The sequence below is a fragment of the Xenopus tropicalis genome, chromosome 5, assembly GCF_000004195.4.
Source record: "Xenopus tropicalis strain Nigerian chromosome 5, UCB_Xtro_10.0, whole genome shotgun sequence".
NCBI lineage: Eukaryota > Metazoa > Chordata > Amphibia > Anura > Pipidae > Xenopus > Xenopus tropicalis.
Window position 1 is genome coordinate 44,483,251 of NC_030681.2, and position 11,917 is coordinate 44,495,167.

The 11,917-nt window shown below is 37.6% G+C and overlaps 1 protein-coding gene across 1 annotated transcript; it reads left to right on the plus strand.

Annotated features, from left to right (window-relative positions):
- Positions 1–2,952: 2,952 nt before the first annotated feature.
- Positions 2,953–10,780, plus strand: cox20 (cytochrome c oxidase assembly factor COX20). Its single transcript, XM_002942194.5, has 4 exons — positions 2,953–3,105; positions 4,818–4,932; positions 5,487–5,550; positions 7,563–10,780. Exons 1-4 carry the CDS (start codon positions 3,070–3,072, stop codon positions 7,699–7,701), a joined length of 354 nt encoding a protein of 117 aa, XP_002942240.1. The 5' UTR covers positions 2,953–3,069; the 3' UTR covers positions 7,702–10,780.
- The last annotated feature ends 1,137 nt before the right edge of the window (positions 10,781–11,917 follow it).

An 11,917-nucleotide genomic window follows, 5' to 3' on the forward strand; every position in this document is an offset into this window, starting at 1 on the left:
TAGGGGGGGTTAACACTGAAAAACTGCAGGTAGTGCACATGGAGCACAGCACCCACATTTTTAGCTGTAATTGCCCTTGTGCATTGCCCCTGCTTTGGAGTGTTTGATGCCCATGTCTTTATGTGCACCCATACATATGGGGCATCATTTTATTCAGGAGAAGTTTGTCTTTCAAATTTGCCTTTGTTAGAAAATTTTTATGAGATTTTTTTTTGTCAAATCCACATTTGATCATGCGTCCAAGTTTACGTTTTAGAAAAAAAAAAAAAATGTCAAAAAAAGTTCCAAATTTCACAATGCACTGACAAAAGGTATTTGGCTTTTGAGTGAAAACTACATTGCACCTGGAAACCTGAAGGTCTGTAGTTTCTAAAGATACCAAACATGAGGGGATATTCTAGATTTACATATAAGTTATGCTGCATCAACTGTTACAAGCGCTTTTCCGCTTTGTTCTGGTGTGATATTGTACTAAGTATTGCTTTAGTTTGGGGGTTACTTCTGGACAGGAACTGTGGGGTACCACCACATATTTGGTATCGTTGGACTTGGGAGTATCAGGGCTTTTACAAACAACAAAAAAAAGTGTGTAAAATTAACTTTTCTATGGAAAAAAAACTCAAAATATACAGAAATTTTTCATAATTTTATTTTTTTTTTACATATTTCACCCAAAATACACATCATATCTCCAGAAAAATTATAAAATTTGGTATGTATGTCGAAGCCCAATTAGTGACGAAAAAAACGATATATAATTTCCCTAGTTTCATGGAGGTTTTCCTACCAAAAAACATTTTTAAAGTGAATGAGTACAAAATGCTTAAAAAACGTCTGGCACTGGGGGGAACTGAAATGACGAATTCGGCTGGCACTTAAAGGGTTAACTAACTCTGATATGACACTTGTTATTAATAGAATCTGCCATAACAGCATCACCAGGCAGGACACTCCAGCTCACTACCCTCACCGTGAAGCTCGACCTCTTCAAGTGAAAGTAAATTTCCTCAAGTCTACACAGTTGTTCTTTTATATGCGAAAAAATATCCCCCACTCTATGCCCTCTAATATACTTGTAAAGAGTAACCATGTCCTCTCACAAGCACCTTTGTCCAGAAAGAACACTAACCTTCAGTCTTTTCTCATAGTTTAATTCTTTTTTTAAAAAAAAAGTTAAGTTGTGTCTCTGCACCTTTTCCATGTCATGAATACCCCTCTTAAAGAAGGAAAGTCATTTTGGCATTTTACTGCCAATAGATTTGCCACATTAGTGCCACCTAGAACACTATATTTATTCTGCAGAAACCATTACCATACCCGAGTAAACAGCTTTAGAAGCTTTCTCCCTTTGCTTAAGATAGCAGCTGCCATTTTAAGTGGCTTCCTGTCTGCAGCTCTAGCCCTTATAGCCAAGATCACACATTCTGAAAGGTGGCCACACACGTGGCGATTTGCGATCGTACAATCGGCCACAAACAGTTCAGGGTTGAAACGGCAGATAAGGAGGTAGAAACAATAGGATTCCTACCTCCTTCTGCCGATTCAGTGCTGAAGGCAGATTTTGGTCAGGCGCCTTCTATGGCGCCCAATCAAAATCTTTTAACTGGCCCGATCGGCGAGTCGACCTGTTATCAGCAGCTTCCTGCGATATCGGTCGACTCGCCGACTTGCCATACACGCACCGAATATCGTACGATATTATCAGTGCGTGTATGGCCAGCTTAAGGGAGAAGGGAGCAGGAAAGAAGAGAGAAGAGAATTGCGCAGACTCTGGCCAGGGGAATTATGGATGTTTCTGAGAGGAAGTCAGACACAGTTTTTACCTTTCCTTCTTCTTTAACAGAGCACTCTTGCCAAGTAATTTGACAAAAAGAAATCATCCCATTACTAATCATGGGGCCCCATGCTATAAAGTTACCAGGGCACCTTTCCCTAAGGCGCACCAAGTATTATCCTGCTGATTACCAAAGCCTCCAGGGATAAGTAGAAAGGGCCTGCGTAGCCCTGTATTATGGCCCAACAACCCTGTCAGTCTGAACGGACTCTGCATGCAAGGAGCCAAATCAAGGTCAATTCGCTGAACTAGCATGTTTCAACACGTATTGCCAAATGGCCAGTCTTTCTGTAATATAATAGGTCTGTTTATTTACAAATTATTCCATAGCATTACAGCAAGGAAAATCCAATTCAGTAGAAACGCTTACGGTAACTCCCTCACAAGTTCGGCTCTGCAGCTCAGGTTAAAGTCACAGTAACACCAAAAAATGAAAGTGTATAAAAGTAACTAAAATATAATGTGCTGCTGCCCTGCACTGGTAAAAGTTGTGTGTTTACTTCAGAAAGTCTACTATAATTTATATAAATATGCTGCTGTGTAGCCATGGAGGCAGCCATTCAAGAAAAGGCACAGGCACATAGCAGATAACAGATAAAACACTATTGTATTCTACAGAACTAATCTGTTATCTGCTATGTAACCTGTGCCTTTTCTCCTTTTTTCCAGCTTGAATGGCTGCCCCCGGGGCTACACAGCAGCTTATTATATAAATTTTAGTAGTGTTACTGTAGCAAACACACCAGTTTTACCAGTGCAGGGCAACAGTGCATTATATTTTTATTACTTTAAAGCTCTTTCATTTTTTGGAGTTACTGTTCCTTTAATAAACCTCAGCACGCAAATCATTTTCCCGCTACTGTCCAATAGCAGCTGTAGCAAAACGCTGCCAAAACTACATATGTGAACATAGCGAAGCTTGGGTGTACTGTATACGTCCCCCCAATAAGTACATAGGGAGCTGCCATGTTCTGCGCAATTAGTGCAGGACTGCAGAGGGGCAGGCACAGAATCAGTACCACACACTTTGCACTTCGCATCCATTTTACAACTACGTGAAAAGACTCAAATCCCTTAACATGGCCCCAGCGTGCAAGCCCCTCCCCTTCCAACAATAATGCGTGCGTTCGGCTAGCCCTGAGCAATAGAGGAAGGGGACTTTCTAGACGAGGTTTTCCATTCTCGTTGCTGGTTGGCGGACGTTTCTGAAGGTCGGCGATACTGTGCCAACCAACATGGCGGGTCAGGAAGGCGAAGTAGTTAAAGAAAAGGTAGGATTTTTTTTTCGGATTGCAGAATAACCACGTGTTTTTTTGTGTTTATTAAATGCTCTCGGCCTATAAGATTAGTGCTGGAAATGTAAAAAAACAACCCACTTCTTATGTGTCTCTGATTTCTAGTTATGCATCATGTTCATTCACACCACACATTGCCTAGCAGTGCTGGATAGCATCCGGGTCAGTCTTTGCTACATGAATGGCCCCCCACGAACGAAAAATGTTATTTTATGTCATAAAAGTAAATGTATTTGTAAGGACCTTTCCAGATGGCATTCCTATAAATATCACTGTCTTTGGGATACGAATTACCGCATGGAAGTGAAGTCATGATACCCCAAGGGGACAACAATGCGCCAATAATACCCTGCTGCTGCCACTGCCATGGGTTCAACTCCCCATTCCTGCAAAGCTGCAGAAGGCGGCAATTGAGTGCAGTTATATAAATAATGGTTTACCCACTGCAATTTTCTCAGTTTCTAATAGCAAGTTTTGGCCACTTACTCACCAATAGGAGAGGCGATTGAACTCTTTGACAAAATGCTGCATGTTCCATCACCCCTAAAATTGCCTTTAGCTGGCACAATTATGTGTAAGGGTGAGTTAGTACTTTGGACATTTGCACATCTGTACCAGTTAATGAATGGAATCTGGGAGAATGTCTGCAAGGTCTAAAAAAAGGTAAAAGTAGGATAAATAGGAGAAAAGGGGTTCAGAACAAATACTGATCATGCACACTCAAAACCATAGATCCCAGTATGCAATCCATTCTCCATTTCCAAACCATAAAACTAATTGTATGTTCACATTAATGTCTCTGGACCTATTGGGCCTGATTCACTAAAGTGCGATAAAATGTGCGCTATTTTTAGTGTGCGCTATAAATTTTACCGCGTCTTAATTATGGGAATTTTCTTTACACAGCTTAGCTTTTTTTTTTCCTGTTTGGCTTCTGATCATCTGAACAGGAGAAAAATGGGGAAACTTAAGGGCACTATTGAGACAAATGAAGGTATGCCTGCAGCTTGAGATTAACTCTTTATTAGCCTTTCCTTCTCCTTTAAAGCTGAAAGAAAAGGGGAAAAGGCACAGATTACATAGCAGGTAACAGATAAGCTCTGTAGAATACTATGGTGTTACAAACTAAGTAACATGTTCTATTTAAACCCATTTTAATTTGGGAAGCTACCCTCCTGACTACAGTTTATTTATATAAACTATAGTAGCATTTTTAAAGCATACACGACTTTACCAGTGCAGGGCAACAGTATATTTTGATTACTATGATACCCATTCATGTTTTTGGTGTTACTATTCCTTTAAACTGTGTATGTACCAATAATATGGCACAAAACATTAGTCAGGCAGTATGGTGCCTGCCAATCCCAACTAAAATCCATATATTATGGATACTGCAGTTTTTTTTTTTTTCAATCATCAGGCTTAAAAACATCATCTGTGGATTAACCCTGCTGGCCAGTGTATGGGCTCCTTTTTACTTTCTGCTGTTTGCCTAAACAGTAGGAGGGCCATCATATGTTGTCCCTTATATGCTGTCTATTAGGTGTGTGGGTTTGATAACTGATCGGCTAGTGTATGGTTTTGTTTTTACTAGTAATACTACTAATATGCATAAATAATTGTATCTTCCTATAAATTCTTTGATCTTGTGGGATTCTGTGGTTAAAATGTGTTTTTCTTTGTAGTCCTTCAAATTATTGGGCATCATTGATGTTCAGAATACACCTTGTGCACGGGAATCTATACTGTATGGAACTGTTGGGTCTCTGGTTCTTGGCTTAGGACATTTCTTAGCAACAAGTAAGTGACCACTGATTTTATATTCTCAAGAAATTTTTGACTTCCTCATCTTACAACTGAATAAATCATTGTTATGTAACTGTTCTGTATATTACTTTATTTGACCAGATTTGCTTTTCAAGAGATGGCAAATTTAGGTATTTTGTTTTTCCACATTAGAAAACGCTAATTAGAGAAGGATAAATACAATAGGGAATAGTGGGCTTCCATTAAGAGCATTAGAAGTCTCTTAGGAGTTCCATGCACATATAAAGGACCAAAGTTGTTGTCAGAGTGGGTTTATGCAGTCACAGAAAATATCCTTTTTTTTTTTTTTTTAGATGATGCTTTAATATACATTAGACACAGGCTTAAAGGGAAATGGCACACACCTATTTATTTTTATGAAAAACACCACCACGAAGTGGTTTTAGTTCACTCCATGAAGAATCATCGATTTAATGTCACAATGGGTACCAGTCTGCCCCATAGCTACAAATTGTACTTGTGTGCCACAAGCAGCAAGATTATCATGAAAAACCCCATATATATATATATTTTTTTTTTTTCTATAGGTAGAGTGAGAAGATCCTGTGACGTAGCTGTCGGTGGATACATTCTTACTACACTTGGATGCTGGTATGTTTTAATACTCAAGGGTTGAAAAAAAAAAAAAAATCAGATAATCACCTAAAAGCAGTTGAATTATCAATGACAATTTCTGGAAGACAGTGGAGAGGAAATTCAGCCATTTTGGCTCCCGGGTAGTAAAAATGACTTTGGCCAAACTCCAGAATATCCCTCTGTGTTCATTTGTTGTAAAGGTGCAGTGCATTTTGTTGCAGATACACAAAGGCCAGAACATACCTTGCATACAAAAGGTGCTTAAGAGCAATTATGCAATTTGAGTGTTTTACCGACAGTTTCTCAGTATCCCATTTCCTGGCATTTTGCAGATGCAACGAAAAATTCATTATGAATCATTGCCTTAAAAGGTAGATCAGCAAATCTACTTAGCTGGGTAGCATATGTGACTACCAAATACTTGATCCAGTTGTGTGTTAATAGACTGTTACCCACCAAGGATGCCAGAACTGCTTGGTTTATTATTTTGAATCAGTATAGGTAGTCTTTTCCAATTTTTAAATAAGCCCAATTGTTTGTGGTGTAAAAAGTTGTCCTACTTATAACCACCCCCCCTCCATTCCATTAGGGTGTAGTCAACTGGGCTACCATACATGTACCAGTTTTGTTCAGTATGTGTCCAGCCAGCTTACTGTATAGAAAGATTCCTTCAGTGTTTAACTCGGATATAACAAACATCAAGTAGAGCCATATTGAGTAGTGTCTGACTTGATAACTTGCAGTGTATACACATTTGGACCTGGCATCTCATTTGCCTTAAAGGAAAAGTAACACTAACATTTTTTTAAGTAAAAAAAAAAAGCTATTCTACCCTGCACCAATAACTGCCCTATCCTGCAAACCACTTAGTATTTTAAATGCTTTAATAGAAAATCTGCTAAAACTTGGCTTCCTGTCAATTGAGCTATGGTTATAAGGCAAAGGAAGGAGCTGCATCCACTATGCGACGATCGATTGATCAAGCCTAGCCTTACTCCTTCCTATACAGAAAGAATTTAGTGTTACATTTCCTTTACCAACTTTTGCAGATACATACTATGGCACACTTACCCCCTAAGCTTTAAAGCAAGGGCTTCTTAGAGGCCCAAATGGACTCCTAACTCTCCATCCACAAGCTGTTAGTTTAGTGTGCCATGTAATTACAAGACAAAACTACCTCAGAATCAGACAATTTAAAATGTTTCCAGACACCATGAAACAGGAGTAAGTTTTTTTTTTTTTTGCTTCAAGGTGGCGAGGCCTGGAAGTTAACTTTAAGCATGTGAAATTGTGCTATAGCGTAATCATTTGCTCAGCTGAGGGAATATTGCTTGCTTGGAGTACCTAGAAGCAGGAAATTCCTCAAATCAGAAAATAAAGCTTTAACACAGTCAGATAAATGCACTGCACTACTACCACAAAAAAAACCAAACACTTTTTTCAAATAAAAAGGCTTTATTTTACAATTATTTTAATTCACAGTGAAAATGTATTCAGAATGGAATTTCTTCATGCTGGGCAGTCCATCTTCAGCTTTATCTGGGTTTCTGTTGAATTAGTTCTTTTCATAATGCAGGTTTTTAAGCTGTCCAACCATTTAGCAAACAGAAAACTGCCATTTCTGGCTCAGAGTGCAGGAATCAGAAATGAAATGTGAGCGCATACTTACACTATTTCCCTAGTTAGTGGCAATCACAATCAAGACTACATGGCATCAAGCAGTTGTGTTCCCTATTGAAATTTTTTCTGCTTCATTCAGTGCCCATTGAGCAAACTACTCATTCCAGGCACACCTTGGTTTGTACACATTTGTCAGTATGGCCTGCTATTCTTGGGGTTTATTAGCATTTGGCACTTAGATGTACATACTAAAGATGTTGGTGGTGTATATACAAGAACAGCATTCATTGACTCAAACAAGCTTAGCTATTCTAAGCTTACCATTTGTTTAAAATTAAGTTAAAAGTTTTAAAGTATTAAAAGTTTTTTGGCAGAATCAATAACAGTATTTTTGTTTTAATTTGCAGGATGCACTGCAGATACAATAATGCAAAAGTAAGGATCCAGCAAAAGATGTTACAAGAAGGAATTAAAAATAGGATACTATTTGAAGGCAGCAGTATAGATCCAAATACGCGTAAAAACACAACTGACTCAAAAACCTGATTTTCCGCATCAAAAACAGGATTCCAATGCATATGCTAAACACCTTTCCAAAACCTGCATTTAAAGAATATAGGAGTTTGTGGCAGTAACAATAAACCACACCTTTTCAGTAACTGTTAAATGACCACCACCTTTATATTTTTTTTCTATAAAATATGCCCTGTGGCGTTGACAATTGGGTACAGCACTACATAGGATGTATTACACAGTGCAGTCCATAATTCTTTTGCCTCATGGCACTAAACTGGAGCCAACTGGTCTGCCCTGTGGGGTAAAGGGAAACCTGTTTTCTGCCTTCAGCACTGATGTCCTCTCACACTGGAGCAGATGCCACATAAGAGGAACACATGTAGATTGTTAAGTGCAAGTGGGTACATACCCACAATGCTTAAATACTACAGGCCACAAAGTGACAGTATTGGCAGTAGTTTTAAATAAAGGCTAGTGTGGCAACCCTGATGAAATCCCTAAGGAACAAGCAAGTTGTGTAATTTTTCCTGAACCTAAATCAGGAGAAATCCCCCAAACAATGGACAGAAGACAACCACATATCTGCCATTCCCTGCAGTCCTACCTCCCATATATGCTGCTGCTGCACATCCTCCAGTGCTCCTGCCATAAGATAGTAAACTCAAATACACAACATTTTGCTTTGCTAAACAGACATGCAACTTCCCCCCACTTTCTGTTTAAGCAGCCTGACCAGATCAGATACATCTTTTTTGTATATGTTGGTCTGCATTGAATTTAGAACAAAGGGAATAAACTAATGTTCAGTCAATGTTGCCAATGGTTTCTTCTTTTTTTAATTATACCCAGACTTTGTGTGTTGCATGTATTTGGGTGTAGATTTGAAGATCAAAATGGTGACACAGTGGAAGCAGTAAGAATGTAAAGTCAACTGTGCTTGGCCAAGGACTGCTCTACATTAGCACTAGTACTGTTTAGAAAACTATTTACCCATTCAGAATACTGCAGAATCCAAAATTAATGTTTATATACAGGTGATCTGTTGGTTGTCATAAGTGGTTTCCTGGCTTAGTATTGTTTGCAGGGGCTGGAGAGTCATTCATTAAACATAAAATGCAGTACTCATTTTAGGGGGCTACACATACCTCATGGTATGGACAAGTATATGCAGTTTCAGACAAGTAGTTAATAAAAATGAATGCCGTGTCTCAACAAATGTCTTTTCATAATATGATACAGAAAATGCTGCAAGTCTGAAATTTTAAGTTGATTTTTCCCACAAACACACCTATTTATAACTCTTCTTAAATTTAACAAATTTATTGCATTTGCAGGGGTTGAAGTGTCAGCAATAAAAATTTTACGTGCTTTAGATTTTTTCCACTTAATTGAGTAATAATTTGCATATTTGGGATCAATTCAGAAGAGCTACAACATTAATTTTAATTAGTCACTTTGTAAAAATTTGCACAGAAATTTATATTTTGTAATATCACCACTGCAACTTTCTATTAAATTTACTTTCCTCTCCAGACAGTCACTACACCCGTTATGTACCTCATCAACCATTCCTCCTCTGCCATGCACAGGCTTCCTTTCAGGATGAATTCAAATACTAACCCTTGCAATCTCCACTCAGCTACATCAACATATTTTGATGCACTATTCACTCCTCATTGCATTGCACAAACAAATTAAAAATGTCACCAGAGCTGCACCCCCTTCCTTAGAAATACCCTCTACATTTAATCTCGCAGACTAACATTTTAACAATTTTTACAGAGCCATACTACCATCTAATCTGTTTTCTTTTAGCATACCATATGCCACCTCCCAAGTACAAAACTAGAAACCAGATCTTTCACTACAATCACTCCTAATATCACTGTTTTCCCACACCTTCAGTCATGTAACCCCTTCTCCTCTTAGACTAATCTTTTTTTGTGCAAGGACCATATTAGCATCTATATTAGTTCTTGCAGGTAAATTTTCTAATCTACCTATATGTACAGCGCTGCAGAATATTTTGCCCCTTTCTAAGTTGTAATAATGTGGCCCTTTAAAAAGAAAAAAAAATAAATGGTAAACTAAAAGGATAGCTCCATGAAATGTCCCTAAACTGAGAGCAAAAACTACTGAATGGTGCAGCTGTTACATGTTTTTATGAAAACGGATCAGTAGTGAAAATGCATAAAAGCTTTAAGAACTTGTTCCCTTTTATTCTTAAGTTAGTGCAGTCCAACTGTTATAAGTAAATAGGATGATAATGAACCAAATATCTTGTATGTATATGTATTGTTATGTCTACTTAATCTGTTTTGTCATAAAATCAGGGCCATCCATAAATTAACAACCTTATATCACAAGAACAGCTTTTCAACACTGTAAAAGTTCAAGCAGACCCTTTGATGAATATACAACACGTATTTCCTTGTTAACTATAAAATACAACAACACTTAAAAAGTGTAGTAACTCATACACATTTTGTATTATAAAAATTAGGACCTATTCTAAGTGTTTTTTTTTACCAAAAGGCATAGTCTAGGTTTCACCTATTCTCCATTACAAAAACACTGCCAGTTATGTTTCTCAGCAACTACAGTTTACAGAGGGTGCACAGGTAATTTGTTCACCTGACCATTTACAGTTCTACAGCTCTGTCTGAAGGGTGCTGTTACATGAAAATAACTTTAATTCAACATAAATTAGTGGCAAACACATTCATTCTAACAAATAAAAATGCAGTGATCTTTTAAGCTTCTATCCCTGACTGAAAGGAGCAGCTGTATTGGCAGCAGTTTCCCCAGGGTGACTAGGTTGATCCTTAATGCTAACTAGTACCATGTCTGGTGCACATATATAAATATAAATCAATGAATAGCGCCCCTTTTAAAATCCCCTGCAGTCATTTGCAAAATCCTTCAACCCCATGCAATCTATCAAAGATTAAAATGTACGTACTTTTCAACAAATAGGCTAGGGGACAAAGTCCTCATTAGGGTAGAAAGCAACTTTTGTAAATACCTACCTGCTTTACATGTACTTACCATGAAAACACACTTCTGCAGTTAGAAGGTGTGCGCCACGACAACTAGAAAAAAAAAAAAACACAAATAAGTAAAACCAAATCAGTTATATGAATATTTGATCTTTAAATAAACCATTGTTTTTATTCCAATAAATTATATATACACACAAGTTAATTTTCAAATAAGGTGCTGCACAAAAGTGAAAACGCCAAGGTACAATTAACCTTGCTAAAAAGATGGTACGATAGACACTGTAGAAAGGGGGGGGGGGGGAACCTGAATTAGAGCAGTAACACTGCATTGAAGAAAAAAAAATTCCCTCTGCAAAGGGTACTTTGTGGGGGGGGAATTTTCAAAGCAAGTTTTTTTTTGGCAAAAAACATTAAAAGCTGTAAAAAGCTGCAGTTTAGACAGATCACACCAGATTGTCCAAACACCCCCCAAACTTACCGCAATCCTATTAGATCTATCAACATACTGCCTAGAAAATGACTCATATATAATTGAAAAAATAAAATAAAAAACAACTTAAAGCAGAATTAAAATCTGCTTTTGCAGAGCAAATAAAAAAAATCAATGCCTTTACTCTCTGAAAGAACAAAAAACTAATTGGCTAATGTGAATTCTCACCAATTCTGTCAAACCAATGCCATTAACTGATACTAGCATTAAGAGAATCTAAAAGCTGTTATACATTCACACAAACACTATCCACAACCAATCTGTCTTCCAAAAACGTCTGTGCAATATTGTGTGGTTAAGTACAGCCCTATACTTCTAGAATGAATTTAAAAGCAAGTGCAAAAACTCTTTAAAAAAAATTCTAGGAGATTTATGTGCCATTATGAGATATGATCCTTTATTGTTGTACTGTTGCCTCCTTGCATGCTCCTAATACTGAATTTTAATACATTTTCTGATATCTAGGTTTGATCTCAAACTAATCAGGCCCTGTTACTATAGTACATAATTACCCTTGTGAGAAAGCACTATTTGGGCCCTATTTAGGCAGTATCAAGGTATCCCACATCTCATTTTCCAGAAAAAAGCCACACACACACACACGTTAAAGAAGGCACCAAATAATTTGAGGAGTAGTTTTATTAAAGACTAGGAAGAGGGGTATAAGTTCCCTTTTTGAAAAAGGGATTTATGGACATATGCAACTTACCAGAAAGTTAGTAAATTGTTGTGAAGCATGTACTTTACGTACAAA

Coding starts and splice junctions, on each gene's coding strand:
- cox20 (XM_002942194.5), top strand. CDS start 3,070: ATGGCGGGTCAGGAAGGCGAAGTAGTTAAAGAAAAG. Junction 3,106..4,817: donor GCGAAGTAGTTAAAGAAAAG/GTAGGATTTTTT, acceptor TTTTCTTTGTAG/TCCTTCAAATTATTGGGCAT. Junction 4,933..5,486: donor AGGACATTTCTTAGCAACAA/GTAAGTGACCAC, acceptor TTTTTTCTATAG/GTAGAGTGAGAAGATCCTGT.